This window comes from Pleurodeles waltl, chromosome 8 (assembly GCF_031143425.1).
Source record: "Pleurodeles waltl isolate 20211129_DDA chromosome 8, aPleWal1.hap1.20221129, whole genome shotgun sequence".
Lineage (NCBI taxonomy): Eukaryota > Metazoa > Chordata > Amphibia > Caudata > Salamandridae > Pleurodeles > Pleurodeles waltl.
Window position 1 is genome coordinate 1,077,112,018 of NC_090447.1, and position 19,678 is coordinate 1,077,131,695.

Sequence of the window (19,678 nt, forward strand, 5' to 3'; positions counted from 1 at the left end):
CCTCCTACAATACGCTTCATCAAAAACACCATCTTATCTCTGAGAACCTTTTATTGACATCACAGAAATTTAGTATTTTAATACATTTCTATGCAGAGCATGCTGAAAGCAAAGATTATGTGTACCATATATCACATTCAAAAGATTTGTGAAGTTGCATTCAAGGCTTGATGAACGATGTGTTCAAAGAGGACTTTTCTCTATTGAGTAATAGAGCCACCTTCACTAGATTGGCTCAACACGCCTTTTGTGGACCAAGTAACTAAGGTGGTTCCGCCAAAACCATCAGCAGTATTAGCTAGTGTGGACAGCTCTAAGCACAAGCTCACTACCCAGCTTAGTATGTATTTTGCTGGCAGTGCGTCATACACACAAGATGTGGGTCTCTGGGCTGCAAGAGGAGTTGAGCCTTAGAGTGTGTACTTGGATGGAGTATTCTGATGAGACTGAACCAGGGTCTCTCCTTGATTTGGTACACGCAGGGTTGTTAACATTTAAAGGAAATTAAGGCCGATATGTAGAGAAATATGTCAAAATGTAAATAGAAGAAAACAAAATGGTTTTGGAAATTAGGTGATTATCATCAGATCTGTACTTCTGATAGAGACTTCTAGCTGCAGATTCCTCTCCTTTTGAACATTTCCCAGGTGTCGGATTGGGTCTGGGAACTTTTAAACAATGCTTCTGCATGCTAGAAGGTTGCGCCTTCGGGCTCTGCACTGATGCTGTCACGCTCCGGAAGTAACGTGCAGGGCCTGTAGAGGCACCACTCCTGCGTACCGACATCTGTTCTTTCATTCCCGCCTCACAGGCACGGATCTGGACCTTCACTCAAGATACCAACTTTTGCAACCCTCTAAGATAACCTGGTTTAAACACTGCAAAGATTTCTGTGACAGATCCCTAACAGATTTGCCTATGGTGTCTGAGTTGGACCACCACTACAAGACCCACAGAGACTGTGTGTTAATGAACACGAATCCCATCCGAGAACGTGAGGCAAAACTTAATGTCAACAAGCACACTAAGAGCAGTGTAGGGACCACTTCAAGTCAAACGTCTGATCCCACTCCTGTTCACAGAGTTGAAGAAGCTGTTTTCAAGGCAGGTCTTCATCGTACTCCAAGTCCTCAGGAGATCACAAAAAAGTAAGGAGTTCTGCTCCTTCTCTCCATTCCCACTCCCCTGATGAAGTGCTTGGCCAGCACCAATAGTCCTGGTCACACTACTGAAGTAAGCTGACTTTGAAGCCGATTCCCATCTGTCTTTGGCACAACCACAGTTTCCAGGGCCTTCAGCCACACAAGATTTAAGTGTTCCATGCATCTCTGCTCCAGCTCTTCAGATCCCTGCCGATTCTTTCTGGCAGGCAGAGAGGCCTTCCACCTGGATTGCTGCCAGCAGGTTCGCCCTGCGCACCAGCTGGGCCCTATGAGCCACTTCTGCCTTCGCCTCCAGTACTGATGGTGCCCTCAACCATGCCAGGCCTGGATACAGTGATGCTAACTACGCTTCCCAAAGAGTTTTGCAGGTAGTCCAAGTTCTTAAAATATGGGCACCAAAACTACAAAGTTTAAATTGTCACAGACACATACGAAGTCTGCATGTGGTGCCTCAGCTTCAAGCGTGACACAAAGTCATGTTATTGTTGCACTAAAATGATCACTCATGACTATGTTACAAAAACCGACAATCGCTGAACTCCAGAAGTAGTCCAGGAAGCAGTCCCAGACCAGGTTGAAGGTGCTGTTGCGCTCCTACTTTTGGGACGGATGGTGAGACCTCTGCACTGTGAGATCAAGGAGCTTTAGGTAAGTCGATGAAACACAAAAGCACAAGGAATTAAAGCATTCCAAAGTTCTCCATCCTCCCGTCTCATCCATCAGTCAGAGTCAGAGTCTCGCAATGCCCTGGGTACCTCTAAGCCTTGGAACTGATCTACTGGGAGAACTCCACATCAGTTACCCCAAGTTCAAACATTGGACACCCACGGCAGACAAGCTACTTCGTCAGAAGGAGACTGCAGCAGTCATCTTCGGTAGCCCACTGGACCCCCTGGAGTGCCTTTAGGCCCAAGGGTCTGAGGTGACAGCAGTCAGAGCCCTGTCGGCAGATCCATCCCTAATGTGGACTGCACTATTTGACCTCCAACATAGTTCAGGTTCGCCCCCAAGCCCAGCGCTGCCAGGTCAGCCCCTGCACAATGTCTGACTCCCCACGTGTTGTCTGATGCAGAGCAGCAGTTATATGATCAGTATGAAGAAGGGGAAGAATTTTATAATGAGGGCAATGTTTTTGAAGACCTGCAGGACACCCCCTGACAGCAAATTAAATTCAACTAACCTTATGGCCACTGAAGAGTCTGCGTCATTTGCAACACTTATCAGGAGGAAAGATGAAGTTCTTTACCTGCCAGCAGCTATTGGTCAGGAACCTTTGCTTCCTTTCAGTGAGGCCTTAGTAGATGTACTTGTGAGCATGTGGATAAAACCAGGATCTTGATCACTGGTCAACAGACAGGTGGCTAGGCAGCAGAGGCCTGCTCCCAGAGGCTCAGACTTCTTAATACATCATTCCACCCAGGAGAGTTTGGTGGACCAGGCATCGTTCCGCCACCAGAACCCCAACTTTTTTTTTGCGAAGAAATTTGCAAAATGTTTTTTTCTCATGCTAGTCTTGCCTTGTGATCTGTCAACTCCTCGTCCTTCCTAGGATGGTATTCGAAGACCCTCTGAGTCAGAGTGGCAGATATTTAGTCATCTGTCCCCAGGGATGTCAGAAAAACCTTACAACATCTGATCTTTGATGGCTAAGATGCTGCAAAACATTTGGTATTTTCTGGCCTGGACACAATTGACACCGTTGTTAGGGCAGTCAACACCAGCATGTTGCTTAGGAGCCGTATCTGGATCCGTTTCACCGGCTTCTCATCGGACGTCCAACAATACCTAAGGGTCATGCCATTCAATGGCTCAAGTCTCCACATTACCTTGCTGGAGTTGCAAGCTAATTGACTGGCATTGAAGACATTCATCCTTACCATCAAGTGGGAATGTGTGCAGGTTGTCATAGACAACACAGCCTGCATGTGATACTGCAACACACAGAGCAGAGTGGGGTCGTGAGTCCTGTGCCAGGAGGCTCTACATCTCTGGAAGTGGTTGAATGATCAGGGCAACTTCATGATTGCCCAACACCTGGCAGGTTCTTTAAGTGCCAGAGCAGACAAACTCAGCCTCTGGTATCTAGTGGATCAGAAATGGCAGTTATATTTGGTGGTGTCACAAAGCGTTTTTCTGCAATGAGGAGAATCTTAGCTCAATCTGTTCACCACTTCAGAGAATGCGCAGTGTCCAAGCATGTGTGTCTTGTAGTTCCCAAGGCACCCCCTCTCTAGGGGATGCCTATCTTATGCATTGGGGATCAGAACTCTTGTATCTCTTTCTACCCATCCCTCACTTGCACAGAGTGCTGAAAACGATCAGGAAAGACCAGGCTCAAATCATCCTAGTAGCTCCAGACTGGAGTGTGTGTTGCATGCAACTCTTACCATGGGCATTTGTCCTCCTATCTGCCTGCCCCTTTGGGAGAACCTCCTGTTGCAACAGTTTGCCAGGTCCTACTTTCAAGCCTGCACCACTTCCATGTGTAGAGTTTGAACTGTAACAAATGTTTGCTTTAGATCTTTCGAAGTCATTGGTGATATTATGGCAGACAGGCTCCCTTCCACTAGGTCCACTATTCCCCTAGTATGGTATATTCAGAGCCCTTGGAAAAGTTTGTTTTTGGGGTTTTCTTCATCCTGTTCAACCCTTGCAATCTTGTCCGACATCCATTTGTTTTTAGTTGGCCTAACAAGGCCTTTCTATGGCCACAGTTAAGTTATTTGTCAGCCCTTTCTTCATTTTTATGGTTACTGGATCAACTATCCCTCTCTTAGGGCCAGATATATGAAAGGAAATTGCATTTCTTAATGGACTGAATCACAATTTTGGTCCGTTAAGAAAGGCAATACTGCCTTGCCACTTGTACAGAGGCTCAAACATGGTCGCAAAAAGTGATTTCTACTGGTAGAAATTGCATTTTGAGATTCCCTAAAAAGGAAATCACAACTAGAGATGTCCTATTTGTGATTTCCTAAGCACATGTACAAAGCATTTCCTAATTGTGAAATAGGCATTCACGAAATGCTGTTACCATCTACTCCAAATGTACGGTAACCATGTACAGTTTTTAAAACAATGCACCCAAAATGCATTTTGTAAAGTACAATGTAGCGTGCACATGCCCCTAGGGCATGTGTGTGCTTTACATGTTTTATGACGTGGATCAAGTGGGGTGGGTGGGCATAGGCCCATTGGCACCTTTGGTTTTGCATTTCCAAATATGCATTTTCCTGTTAGGAAATCGCAAATTTGGCAATGCAAAACCGTTTGTACCCATGGGCCTTTAGGTCCATATGAATGAATGGTGTAGCATGTCCTAAACAGTGGTTTCCAAATTGCGATTCCTACTCTGTAGGAATCGCTGGTAGGGAATTCCTGTTTTTGTACATTCCATTTTGTATTTTCCAGACAGCGATTTACCGAGATTCACTATTTAGGGAATGCAAAAATTTAATTTCTGGCCCTTGGTCACCTGGATTGCACTGGAACAAATCATTTCTCACCAGGTGTAGGAAAGTACCCTCTTTCTGGCAGTTACCCCCACTTTTTCCATGTTGCCTGCTAACCAGGACCCCAGTGACTGTGATCTCTCCCTTTAAAGTTTGTTATTTGGACCCCACACACCACACATTTGGCATACTGGTGCCTCCTTGTAAGTACCTAGTATATGGTAACCAGGTATCCAGGGCATTGGGACACCAGGGGTCCTCTATGGGGTTCGTAATGTATTATGCCACCCATAGGGAGCCCATGCAAAGTGTATCTGCAAACCTGCCATTGCAGCCTGTGTGAAAGGGTGCATGCACCTTTTTCACTATAGGTCACTGCATCAGGTCACTGTACGTCAGTTCTACGGTAGGCCCTCCTAGCCCAGAGGGCAGGGTGCAAGTACCTGTGTCTGAGGTCATGAACTCCAGCTCCATTTTCATGGACTTAGTGAGTGCAGAGATGCTATTTTATGCGTCTACTGGACATAGGTCACTACCTATGTCCAGCTACATAATGGTAACTCTGAACCTAGGCATGTTTGGTATCAAACATGTCGGAATCACACCCCAATACTGTTGCCAGTATTGGAAGTATGATTCCATGCACTCTGAGGGTTCCTTAGAGGACCCCCAGCATTGCTCCTCCCAGTCTTCTGGGGTTTCCAGGCTTCCCAAGCTACTGCCACCCCTCAGACAAGTTTCTGCCCTCCTGCTGCTTGATCAGCTCAAACCCAGGAAGGCAGAACAAAGGATTTCCTCTGGGAGAGGGGGGGGGTAACACCCCCCCTCACCTCATCAAATGAGAAACTTGGTAAATCTATCACACCAACCTTACCTTTGTTCCTTGAGTAAATGATGTAGCAATATGTGTGAATATTCACCTCTTAGTTCTCCAGATTCCCCCATTCCTTAAAGTGATTCAATATTGACCTGACCAGAGACTTCCTACTGGCACACAGTAACTATTCTAACGTAAATTCTGATCATCCCAAGAAACTTGTTACAACACTTCAGTGACTTGGAAACAAAGGCACCAGAGATTGTCTTAGCTTCAGAAAGAGGGTCTACATCACCAGTTCTTTTATCTCAACATTTGCTCCTGGTAGGTTAAATTCAGGGTCCTGTGCACTATGCACAAAGTGTAGTGTGGCTAATGGCCTGATTTCCACCACACCACAGATTTTTGCTCTGTTTCTATGAACCTTTTATCCTTCAAAAAAGTGTAACAGACAAGTAGATATCTGGGTGTGTCAACTTTTATCTTAATTCCCTTCTCTGCATCGAACCACATAGGAGGTACCCAGTACTTGTGGTGTCCTCCTAAACCAACTGCAACCAGCAATACGCAACAGCTGATCTGCTGTTTCTGAACTTTGCAAGAGCCAGAACAGGCAAAATGTTGACTACACACACTTTGTGTTGGGTTATCTTATACATCAAGTTTAGCTTTGCTGTTTAACCACACCTGTCTGATATCGCCTGGATTTTCAGAGGAGTGTCCAGGCATCCCTTATGTACATGCCTTTCAATAGCACCCACCTCTCTGGCGATAAAGCAGATTCACCATTCACACACTTTAAGGACAGCAGGGCCACTGCCCAGTTGTTGGGTCTTTCCTTGGCCCTACGACAGCCCCCTTCTACCTTTTGCCCCTTCCGTGGCTACTGTAGGGGGGTTACCAGCTGGGTACATCCATCCCAGTTGTCAAGGCCAACAGGCTGACAAAGTGTGATTGCGTCAACGGCAAGCCCCTTTTCCTTCCTCATTCAGAGCTTACAGTGGTGACGGATGCATTAATGCCAGGGTTGGGGCGTTAATCTGAAGAAAGTGGAGATCTGAGGACTCTGGTCTCCGGCAGAGTCTCAGATTGTTGGATTTGAGAGTGATTCACCTGACGTTAAAAGCCTTTTTTTCTTCCATCAAGGAAAGACTGATTTGGATGTTCACGAATAACATCATTGCCATGTGGTATTGCAACAAACAGGTTGGGGTGAGGTTGTGGACCCTGTGTCAAGAGGACCTGCATTGCCTGACATGGGTGGGATGTCAGGACATTTTCAGGATCTCTGAACGCCAGGGCAGACAAACTCGGCCGTCTATGTCTCAAATGGTGTCTCCACCTGGAACTGGTGGAAGTTCTCTTCCGCAGCTGTGAAGAACCTTGGTTAGATGAATTTGCCACTCCTGAGAACGTGCTCTATCAGCACTTCTGGAGTTTCCAAGGCTTCTCTCGCTTAGAGACTCATATCATCCCAAGCGGAATTCTGGCCTCCTGTATACCTTTCTGTCAATACCACTCAATCATTCTTGTGACTTTGGATGGACACTGAGAACATGGTGTCCTGAACTCTTGAGCATGTGCATCTGTCCTCACATCAGGCTCCCTGTTTACGTCACGTGTTGTAACTCGTTTTTTAAAAGAACTCCACACATGATTTTGCCAAAACCCTTCATCATGCCCCTATGGGACTTGAACCTACTCTTGCCGTTCCTGATGTACTCGCCCTTTAACCCTATTCACAACTGTCCTTGCGTGTTCTGAGCATTAAAACTGCCTTTCTAGTAGCCGTTATATGGGCCAGGAGGGCTGGTAAGCTTTAGGCTCTCTCTGTGCACCCTCCATACACTGCATTTTTCCCAGACAAACTGGTTCTGCAAACATGTGCCTCTTTCCCTTTGTAAGTAGTGACACCTTCCATGTCCGCCAGACCATCACACTACTGACTGTCTTTGCTCCACCTTCCCCTTCCAAATAGGAGGAGAGACTCCATCACCTTGACCCAAAAAGAAGAGTATTTTTCTAAATTGTTCATATTAAGGAGCACGAGGTGGATGATCAGCTTTTCATTGGGTTCACCAGAGCAAAGAAAGTGAAGGCTTTGCAGAAACATGCCATCTCAGGTGCATTGTACTGTGCATTAAGAGCTGCTACACTGTGCCTCCAAAGCAGCCCCCTAAGAGTTTGCAGGCTCATTCCACCAGAGCTAAGGCTGCAACCACTGCGTTAGTTCACAGAGTTCCTATCATGGACATTAGTCAAGTTGTGACATGGGCCACTCTGCCGACGTTCACAAAGCATTATTGCCTGGACAGTCTGGTCAGTCTTGATTTTGATGTTTAGTTCTCCGGAACTTTTGGTCTGAATTTGTTTGCAGACCCACAACCAGACAGGTATTGCTTGGGTGTCTATTCTAGGGTAACAAATATGTGACTAGGAGTCTTTATGAGATGATCAAGTTACTTACCTTTGGTAATGTTTTATCTGGTAGAGACTCTTTAGCCGCAGATTCCTTACCGACCCTCCTATCTTCCCCGCTTCTGTGATTGGACTTTTTGCGACTAGAGAATGGTCCTTATTGGTCCTTCATGTCTGCACACTTGTCTATCAGCATTCTATTGTGGATTTGTGCTTCTAGCACAAAAAAAGTCATGAAACGAATCTGATGTCAGCTAGCTGGGGCCCATGTGGGCACTGTGCATTTCCAACACGGTCAATGCTGATGCAGAGTCTATCGGTCAATGCTGATGCAGAGTCTATCGAGGTTACCTACCTTTACACAGAGGTACTGCTTGAAAATTTCCAGATCCAGTCTGGCGCCTGCAGAATATTCTAATGGAAAGAATCTGTGGCTAGATAGTTTTTACTAGAGAAACCATTACCGAAAATAAGTTATTTGTATTGTTATTCCGACCTTCTGGAGGGTATCGATTTGTGGCTCATTCTTAAGAGTGAGGGTCTGCACAAAGGTATATCCATCAGATGTAAACGTTTGGTAGCAGTATTTCCAGTTTATACATATATTCTAGCAGATTACTCATCATGTTCACTCCTCCAATGATGAGTTAGTGCCATAAATAATATGATTTCAAGATATGTTATTTACTGTTATTGGTGCTGTTGATGCTGTATCAGCTGTTTTCCACTCGCCTTGTTGGTGCAAAGAAAATGTTCCTGGAACTGATATCCGTGTGCAGGTTGGCACCTTTTGTAAGCTGGTAGTGTTATGTCTGTCAGATGTGTGCCATCTGACGACGCTTGAGAGCTTCTTGGGGGGAAATTTTTCAACACTAGTCTGGCGCCTGAGAAGGATATTCTTAAGGTGAGGAATCGACAGAAAGATTATGTATCCTCCAGAAATATTGTTACCAATGGTAAGTAACTTACTTTTTCTCCTAAAAGATATCAAAATAATTGGATTTCCTTTTTAGTACTTTGGCAAACCATTCTGTGAATGAACAAGGCATGCACAAATGTGTGAAATTACCGTCAATCCGCATAACCGATGGACAATTAAAACAAAAAAAATGCTTTGGGTTTGTGCCATTACTGTCACCGGTTTTGACAACATGGATGTTATTGGTTACTATGACTTCATTAATGCACTTATTTAATAAAAACATTCGAATCAATAATTTCAAAGCGATCCACATAGGAGTCCAAGAATGTGTTATTTAGATTCTGCAAGAATGTAGTTGCAATCTACATGTAAAATTGTCTTTTAGTAGACTCTGCCTTCTTGCATGTTTTTAACTATTTGAAAAAATGCAATCAGTGACCGAAAGTGGATGTGGCAAACCGTACCTCACCTATATGCCCTGTACATCAGAAAGCAGGGGTGAGTGACATTTTGACACTTGGGCAAATTGGATATTCGCTTACTGGTTTTATATGCATACTTTTTATCCTTCTGAGTGATAGCAGGAAATGATAATGTTCAGGCAGAGTTGTTGAACCTTTGGAGCTCAGAGTATTGGAGGAAATGTTCCAAAATCACTTGTTCCCAAAGATGTTTCCATGTAAAGCGGCATTAGATTCTCTCAGGTGTGTGGAGGCCAGGACTCGGTATTAAAATCTGCTTCTAGGTTGTAAGAGAGTTACTCTTCCATCAATACCTTCGTCCCTCACTTTTGAGGAGATTGGTCAGTAAAATGGTAGTCAATAGAACACCACTCGAATTGAAAGGCCCCTTTGAGGCAAATATATTTTTCCCTAAATGTATCCAGTAAAGGAGCTAGATCTGTTTTGTGTCCCTGATTCACACAGGATCCTAAATATTACACAATTTAGCCTTCACCATTGTGTTTTCCATGTTATAGGATATTATTTGAAGACGTTTCAGAGGACCACCAAAGTAAGCTTTTTGAAACCTGACACGGCTCTAACAGGAAATCTATATCCTGTAAGCGGAATAGATTGTTTGTCATTTTGAGAAATTACTTGACCCACTTTTAGAATGATGTAATCTTCTTAGCTGGGTAGGGCATGTCTTCATTTTGCTATAATAAATGTATGCCATGCAAGAAGAGGCCTAGAACAGCTTTTCTGCCCGCATCTGCTGCAACTCCTACGCATCTTTAGGATCTAGTATTAGGGGTATTAACAGAGGGTGGATTTTTTTAAACATTCTGTTTATCTGTTTTATAAAAAAATATTTGTAGTACATTGACCACAAGACATTCAAATAGCACGAGCATATACATACATAATATTTCCTGATATTTATCCCTTGTAGCATACACCATAAAAACCCACTTGTTGTGTTCGTATTATCCTTCCCTCCCACTTGGTAGTATTTATTATGTGTTCCTTTGCTGTCCCTTTAGATTTTTTATTGTGTAGTGCACCCAGACCACTCATTGTCATCCCTGAATCTCAACCATAATTAGCCGTTCATGTCCGGCGACTCTGGGGCTAGTGACTCCTCTTCAGGCCCATCCCCCACTGTGGAACCCTCCTCTCCTTCTGTGTACCTGTCTGTAAGGTCTTCCCATTCTTGTAAGCCATCTTGTATTTTATTGTCTCTCCTAGTCATTTTTTTTGTTTTTTTTTGTTGCTACACTCCATTCTAAGGCATCACTGGGCCACCGTTGGATCTGGGGATCACTGTTACTTAACAGGTAGTTACCGCTTGCCTGTGTGCCAACACCAGTGGCAAATTCAGGAATGTGTGTGGCATCTTGTTTCTAGGTATTACTCCCAAAATACCCTGCAGAGGTCCTGGGTCCAACCGTATTCCAGTGAACATTTCTAAGATGGTAAATATTGTGCCCTAAAACTGCCTCAAAGGGGGCAGTCCCAGACGAGAAATGAGGCCCTTGTTGCTCGACACAGAGGACAGTCTGTGCCTCTGCTGGGGTAGATCTTACTCATAACCACAGGGGTCAGATATGTGAAAATGCAAAAATTTAAACTGCACTAATTTGAATCTCACATTGCACTACACTTCCTTCACCCTAGCACATGCCTTGACCATGTCCCATTTGGCTTTTCCTTTGGTTACCTTGTTGGCTTTATCACTTTTCAGTACCCTTTTTCAGTACCCTATACATGTGGGGTGTGGTATGTCATGATGTGCCTAATTGTAAAGTGTCCTCCAGTGTTCGTGTGGGATGTGACATTCTTGGAAAACTTGTTAGACTTTCTCTGGCTATCCTCATCAATTTGGCATATTGGAGAAAATATCCCGGTCCCACCCCAAAGGTATCCTGTGCATCTTGACATAAAAGAAATGCACCTTCAGGGTATATGTCCCCAATGTCACGCACCCCTATATTCTCTCCTCCCCACACCCCAGTACCACCACCAGGTTGTCGACATCTCCTCTGTGATGCAACCAAAGGGTAGCAAAGTCATTGGCATTATTTGCTAACGAAGGGTGGTCTGCGAAGAATCCTCTTGGTGATCTGGCCCAAACCAGCCCTGTTTATCCAGCTAGACAGAGGTGCACTTTGAAACAACAGAAAAACGAACTTAATAGTTACATTTTAGCGATGCCTTTCTAATAGATATTACACCTAAGAGAAGACACTGGGTTACAAGGACATTCAACTTTTTCTCACAAGGATAAAGTTACTTTCGAAAGTTAGGCCTAATTTATTTTTACATTGGTACTTTTTAGCTTAATCACACTTCCATATCTCTTTCCTAGGACTATGACTCAGATGGATATAGAATGCTACCTAAATTATATGCTAATCTAACTTTATATAAAACCTAGGCAGCCTGACTCATGGTCATACTTGCAGTGCACATACAGCTATTCAAGAACACGTTTATGTTCAGCTTGGTGAGGAGCTCGGAGCATATTTTGTGAGACAAAAGGCATTTACTGCAGCCTATATCATTCTTTTCCGCTTAATAATTGAAAGGCTGCCCCGTGGCCTTCTCTTACATGGTGCCACTTAGATGATCCCAGGTTTGAAAGAGCAGTTTCCGGAGCTACCTGCTTAGCGGGATGGTCATGGGCTTTGCGGTGCATGAGGAAGTGAACCCCCTTCCTGCCCTTACCCAGACAGGGTTATGATTTCTAAAAGAAAGGTGTTTGCAAATATTACTGTGTCCAAGAGGCTGGTCGGGTTCATGCCAGATTCCCGGGAGAAGATAATTACAGGGACCACTGGGCTCTTTTAAGGAGAGAAAGTTAATTCTCCTTATCAGTCCACTCTCATAATTCCTTGTCTTCAACATAAAGTGTCCTGCATGGGATTTTCCTTGAGTATCTGGGTAACCGTGGGCAAGGCGTAACTTGAGGGTAGGCGACCGCAGCACGATTGTTACAATTGAAATGAAGTATGAATGCTTAGCCAGAGTTCTGTATTAACCCAGCACTTAAATAATATCTCATAGGGAGGTGTGTGCTTGGTAAACACCAAGATGGCCACAGTGTGAGTCGTCTGCCTGCTTTATTTTTCTCTCGAAATATCCTGTTCACAATATGGCTATACACATTTTTTGAGGCTGGACGAGGGTCATGCTAGAATATGTGCATCCAGCTGCATGCACCATTTTGCGTGGGAAACCTGGGTTAAAAAGACAGAGAAATATTCCTACCCTAAACTACTAAAACACTAATGAGGATACTGAAGTACACTGCACTGCTATGAAGGCGTGGGTGTTCCTCTCTGGTGTCTAAGCAGAGATATGACCACATCAGATAGTTGCAGTGCTATCAAAAAGCAGTGGGTTCCATGTGCAACTCAGATCGGATGACCTGAGGAATCCATGCCTTGCGTAGAGTAAAGATGAGGGATGAAGGCATGTAGGTGCACCATCCGAGTGCCCAGATGGTCATCCTCCAGAGCCCCAGGAAGCAGTGTCAGAAGTACTAGGGGACAGCTACAGGAGCCATGGCAGCATGCTCAGTATGTAAGTCCAACATACAACATCTGATTCGTAGGAAGGGCAACACACACACTTCTCTCTGGGTCCTCCACCCACTCAACAGCTGAACCCTATGTTCTGCTCTTTGCTGTTGTGAAGTACCCCCCATGAGGATCACAGAAAGATAAGGTGTCCTTTGTACCCTCCCATGAACTGTTGTGCTGTGTCAGTCTCCCTGGAGTAGATGTTCCATGGGGCACAATGGTAATCAGTTGGTACTTGATTATCCCTCGAGCTGAGGATATGCAGGCCGACTACAGTGACTGCCATGTTACGGTGAGCTCTGAAAATGTTGACAGACTGATGGGGTTGGAGCTACTTGGCAGTAACTGGACCAACTCTCTGTTGTAGAGAGGACATGGGTAGTTTTACCAGAGACCATCACCTGACTTGAGTAGCAGGTAGTTTTGAGCTTCCTGTAGTGAAATGGGTGCGAGGTGTAACAAGTTTAGTTATATTTTGATGTTTCAGTAATGTGTGAAGGGATTGGGTTAAGGTGAAGTTTGAAAAAGCACTAATAGTCAGAATAAAAGTGCATGGGGGGCAATTGGACAACTGGTTGAATCCCAATATATGTCCATGAATGTTAAAGGAATGTAAAACGAGCAAGCATGGGTGGTATTGCATTACCCCACTTGTTGCATGCCTGATATTGTACACTTCAAGAGTGTCAATGTATTGAATGTAGCAACTGCTTGCCAAAGTTTATCAAGGGATTCATGTGATAGGCTGCTGTTTGTGTTGAATTCAGTACTATTTGAAGCTACTAGGAGATGAGCGGTTCCACTGGGCGCTATTTGGCTGTTGTAGGAGTGTTGGATTGATGTTAGGTCATGATTGTCAGTATTTAGCCAATCTACAAGCTGCACAGTGAATTGCCGAATAACACAAGATCGCCTGTTATCCTCCTCACCCACGCTGTTGCATATTTTATTGGAGTGTGTACATGAATGATGACTTTGTGGACAGACCTACAGCTAGCAAGAGTGCACTCTCCCCACTGAGCTGTCAAGACCCCTGGGGCAGCATGTGAGGGACATTCAGTACTTCTATTTTGTGGGGCTCGCGATGCTTTCTCCAGCCTGGATTATTTCTTCCTATTCTATTCTCATACTTGTAGTGGACATTCCCCCCCTTTCGTTGAAGTGGAATATCTCACCAGAGATGATTCACCCCCGCTTCTGACCGTGGATGCGAGGGGAGCGTGTCCAGAGAGATGTGGCATCCAGATGCATAGGAGCTGAAAGATGCCGCGACAGCAGCCCACGTCATGACTGCCACAAACTGTACTTCCTGGAAAACTTGGTCCATTCGGAATTTAGAAGTAATTTACAGACATCTGCATATTGGAAACTACAAACGTAAACCTGTTTTAAGTGAATTTCAACTACTTCCGAAATGCTTATACCCGCTTTATATATCTTTTTCACAACGCCCCTTTCGACGGTGCTATTTATGTTGTGATTTTTAGTGGTGCTCCGTTTTCTTGTTTGTACTTGCGGCCGTTGCAAATGGCGGTTAGGCGTACCAAGAAGCAGGATTTGTGTTGAATGTATTAGCCCGTCTTTTCGCGTAATCAGTTTAACATCGTTTTCCGAATATACTTTGCCTCTCTGCTGTGTAATACCAATAAATCCCGGTGTATAATGTGCATTTGTGTAATACCAGAGCATGCCATGAATTTTAAAGACCTCCTTTTTTTCTCTTCATTCAATCAGATGAGCAGCGTGAAGAGGCTCCGTCCGCGACTAAGCGCGATTCTCTTTAAGCTGCAGTTCGAGGAGCAGGTTAACAACATCAAGCCTGACATCATGGCAGTCAGTACTGCCTGCGAAGAGATAAGAAAGAGCAGAGGCTTTAGCAAGTTGCTGGAGCTGGTGTTGCTAATGGGCAACTACATGAACGCGGGCTCTCGCAACGCACAGACATTTGGATTCAACCTCAGCTCCCTATGCAAAGTGAGTTACAAATACACATGCTGACAGCGCTTTCATAGCTTCTTTTTGTCACTGCGGAGCCTCTGGCAACAATTCCAGGCTTTGGTTTTGCCTACAATAAAAATCCCATAATCTTACCTTTATTTTTCTTCTTTGTAGGTCGTTAAGTTACTCCCACCCCTTAGCTTGTCACACAAGTCAGCGTTTTTGACATTAGTACCAACAAAACGCTGCACCGATTTAGCGCGATCAGCATTTGTTTCGAGAATCTATTGGTTAGTACTAGTTATCCAAATTCCAAGCCACCTAATCGAAAAATAATTTAAGGAAAAAACTGAAGTGACATTTGCATAAAGCCGCAAATTCGTTGACAGGCCACAGTGACTTTAAACATGGCACTATTTGTGAGAGGCGTCTCCTAGTCTTCTCATACCACACATTATGAACGTGGGATTCACATGCTTTCTCAAAGTATATCCTGAAAGAATATCTAAAATATTTGCTTAGCCTTTGCTCACATTTTTAAGCTGATCCCTCTCAGTTATGTCCCACAGAATGAAATCAGACAGATTGGCCTGATTATGCATGGTTATTAATATTTTAGACCTTGTTTGTTTTTTTACTTTTTATTGATGATTTTATTTAAACACACACACACACACACACTCTCTCTCTCTCCCCCCCATGGAAATAATTGGTGCAACACAGCAATTCAAAGTAAGTGTTATGGCAGAGCACAAGAAAGCACATGCAATAATGCATTTAGTATATGTCTGCTATGAACATATAATATTACGGTCTGATGTGACCCGGTCCGAAGCAGTAGCGATATGTAGTGGTTAATCAGGATTTTGTCACATCAAATATTATTTGGGGGGGGGGGGGTGGGGTTTTTAATAAATTACTCCAAAACTGTAGTGATACCCCTAGTTTCACATGAGCTGATAGAGTGTAAGAGCAGTGCTATCAGTCAGACAAATACATAGCTGTGAATAACTGCTTAAGGGACGTCACAAGATACCCTTTTAAGGTGAAATAAAGGCTGTTACAGTAGTACTTCCTGATTCTGAGAATGCAACAAATATTTGAATCTTGACACCACTTGTTTCTGATCTGTTCCTCTCTTCTTGAGATTTGGAGTGTCTATAAGGTAAGTGACTGTAGCTTGAAGAGGAAGTAATTCCAGAATTCTCTTTGTTTTTGTAGATATTCAGGCCATTGTTTCCTTAAAAATGCGTTTGTCAGTGTGGTGGCGAAAATTCCTCTGAGTTTTTACATTAAATGTCAGGGGACAAAATTGTTTTCGTTATTTTTATTGTTTCACAATATTTTAAGATAAGCATGTTTTGGAAAATTCGACACTTTAGTGATTTGCTTTGATGCCTGGAGATATTTAAAGGTAAGGAATCGAAGGCTAGAAGGCCCTATCATATTTCTTTGATCTGATAGAGACCTCTAGTTGCAGATTCCTTACCTTAGAATTTCCCCCAGGCGTCAGACTGGATCCGGATATTTTTCTTCGAGCAGTACCTTTGCGCGCCATCAGGTGGCATCGGATGACTCAGTTCCCGTCGTAGGCGTCCTGGTCGCTGTGATGATGTTGCGGTCGTACTTAAGCGCCACCCCGGCACTCTGACGTCAGTTCTTTTCTTTCCGCACCATGCACAGATCTGGAGAGAGCAACCCAGGTCATTTTGTGACCAAATTCAACTTTTTTTCCAGCTTTTTTGACGAATTTGGTACATCGAAAAGATGCCACGCAAGAGTAGATCCAAGCCCTGCGACGCCTGTCACCGAACGATGTCGGTGACAGACCCGCACCTGCTTTGTTTGTGGTGTCTGGAGCGCGACCACAACCCAAAGTCATGCTCCGAGTGCCGGGCCATGAACCCAAAGGCTTTGAGGGAGTGGTCCCTAAAGCTTATGACTGCCCAGCGCTTGACTCTGCGTTGCTCTCGGTCTCGCTCCAGAGGAAGGTCTCGAGACAGCTTGCAGAGTCAACACCCATCCTCTTCATCCATTCAAAATCGTCAGGACATGCTTCTACTTCACCCCGTCGCTTGGCCGATGCGACGCTGGAAGAACGCCAGTGCTCTAGGCCTCAGTTCGCAGAGCCTACTTCTGGGTCTGCTCCGCACCTCCCCGACTTTAGCCAGAGCCACTCCTGTCCAACTTAAGGAATTTTATGAGGCCATGCGCCTCATTTTTGGGAAGACAGACCCCCCCCCCCCCTGCAGAGCCTTCAGGGTTTACAGGCTCGCATGGGGGCCTTTACGGTTCAACAGCTTTGGCTCTGGCCTCAACGGGTCCCTCCAGATCCATTGTCCGATCAGTGCCGTTGCGACCTTACCCGATGCCGGCTAAGTCGTCGATGCTTCCAACATCGGTTGGGCCCGTGATTGACGTTGACCCAATCCTCATCCCGGACCACTCTGAGCCGGAACAGTGTTGATTGACGCTGCTTTCGACTTCCACAGGGCCTACTCACTCCAGGCTGGATTCGAACCCTTATTATTATGGTTACGAATATGAGGAAGGAGTGGAGAGTTCACTGGACCTTTTGGAATTCCAGCATGACAACCCTGACTTGCGCTGGGCAAAGGAATTGGGCGAGGCCAGTGGTGTGGATACTTTTGCAGATGCTGGCATGCTTTCTCCTCCTACCGTGGCTATGGTGGAGGGAGCCTCTTACTTAATGGTGGTCATTAGGGTGGGTGAGGTCCTTGGCCTCGAGCTTCCTGCTGTGGTAGTCAGGACTAATCTCCTGAGGGAGGTGCGTCAGCCTGGGACTTCCACTTTGGAGCCTCTCCTCGCATTTAATGAAACCATCACTGATGTCCTTCTGGGTACGTGGGCCAGACCAAGCACAGGGGCTCCTGTGAACAGGACAATCGCCCACCACCATCGGCCCTCCCCTAATAACCCTAAATTCCTGTCCCAACACCCTACGCCTGAAAGCCTTGTTATGCAGGCATCCTCATCATCTGGCACACTCCCATCCGGTCCCCCAGATAGGTAATCAAAGAGACTGGATGAAATTGGGAAGATGTTTTTATCCTCCAGTCTGGCATTGCGGTCCGTGAACACCACGTCTTTTGGACTCTGGACTCCACATCAATCTTTTGGAGCTCTGAGCAATCAGGCTTGCATTGAAGGCATTCCTTTCCTCTTTGAAAAGGAAAGTAGTGCAGGTGTTCACAGACAACACTACAGCCATGTGGTACTGCAATAAGCTGGGCAGAGTGGGATCGTGGACCCTCTGTGAAGGGTCTCTGCCTCTGGACATGGCCGGAACATCAGGGCATTACACTGGTGGTTCAACATCTGGTGGGCTCTTTGAATGCCAGAGCAGACAAACTCAGCCGTCGATGCTTAGTCGATCACAAATGGTGTCTTCATCTGGAGGTGTGACACAAGGCTTCTTTCAGCAGTGGGGAGAGCCCTTGTTAGATCTGTACACCCATTCCCTGTGGCATACAGTCGCACAAGTATAGCCAGAGGAGGCCCAGGCCATCATCTCTCAATCTGTTGCTGATGGGAGGGATGTGGCTATGTCCACAGTTTGTTGTGGACTGGAGATGACCGACTTTCTGGGTAGATCGGTTGTGCTGACAGTGGCCTTGAGGCACCAGACCTGGTTGAAGACATCTGGTTTCTTGGGGGATGTCTAACAATCCCTTATGGACTTGCCCCTTTGATGGCACTCGTCTCTTTGGAGACAAAACAAACTCTGCCCTCTGGAGATCCAAGGAGTCTCGGTCTACGGCTCAGTCCCTTGGCCTAGCGACTGCCCCTCGTCTACCAGTCTGCTTTTCCCCCTTTCGTGGCCACGGAAGAGGCTCCCTGCTGTGACCTTACCCTTCCAGCCACAGAGCAGCAGATGCTTCCCAGCCCCTGTGCGGCCGTGAACGTGGAATCCCATGAGCTTGTGGGACAGGTAACCAAAGGTCTGTCCAGCCCACCTGTGCCACAGCCTCCAAGTCTTTCTAGTCCGTCCCCCCATCTCAAACCAGTTGGAGGCAGGATCTGCCATCACCTGCTCCACTGGGAATCCATCATGATGGACAGGTGGGTTTTGCAAATAGCCCAAAAGGGCTATTCCCTCCCCTTCAGGACTATCCCTCCGACCATGCCTCCATCCTACGGCGGCTTACTAGAGCATCATCTGGCACTTTTCCAACAAGAAGTTGCGGCTCTCTTGGCCAAGGGAGCCATAGAAAGGGTCTCTGCACCAGAAGAAGGCTGTGGTTGTTATTCCCGCTACTTTCTGGTGTCCAAATAGAACAAGGACCTGCACTGGATCTTTGACCTTCGGGCCTTCAACCTCTTCCTCAAGAAGAAGTCCAAAATGCTCGCTCTGGCTCTGGTCCTGTCTTCCTTAGACCCAGAAGACTGGATGGTAGTGTTGGTACTGCAGCAAGCAGGGCAGAGTGGGGTCATGGTCCCACTGTCAAGAGGCTGTACGCCTTTGGACGTGGCTGGAACGTGAGGGCATCACCATGGTGGTTCAACATCTGGCAGGCTCTCTGAATGCCAGAGCAGACAAACTCAGCTGTCGACGCTTAGTCGATAACAAATAGCGTCGCCAACCGGAGGTAACACAAGGCCTCTTTCAGCAGTGGGAAGAGCCTTGTTTAGATCTGTTTGCCTCCGCAGAGAATGCACACAGTCAGCTGTTTTGCGCGTTGGAGTTTCAAACTCAGGCCTTCCCGCCCATACTACTTCTGTCCAGAGTTCTGATGAAGATCAAGAACGATCAGGCCCAAGTAATCCTTGTGGATACGGACTGGGCATGAAGAGTCTGGTACCCAGAGCAACTGAGCATGGTTCTAGATCCTCCGATCAAACTGCCCTTTTGGAAGGATCTTCTGTCCCAGCAGCAGGGGGCGGTTCTGCACCCAAACCTGTCCAATCTTAGCTACATGA

At 45.7% G+C, this 19,678-nt stretch overlaps 1 protein-coding gene across 4 annotated transcripts in view; it reads left to right on the forward strand.

The window, feature by feature from the left end:
* Positions 1–19,678, forward strand: part of DIAPH3 (diaphanous related formin 3) — a 1,960,340-nt gene that overhangs the window by 1,214,675 nt on the left and 725,987 nt on the right. For 3 of the 4 annotated variants that reach the window (XM_069205304.1, XM_069205302.1, XM_069205303.1), the window contains one exon: positions 14,534–14,773. The exons of the other annotated variant lie outside the window; for it this stretch is intronic. In XM_069205304.1, coding sequence (XP_069061405.1) covers positions 14,534–14,773 — 240 coding nt within the window. The remainder of the gene's footprint in view (positions 1–14,533; positions 14,774–19,678) is intronic. 4 annotated transcript variants of the gene reach the window in all.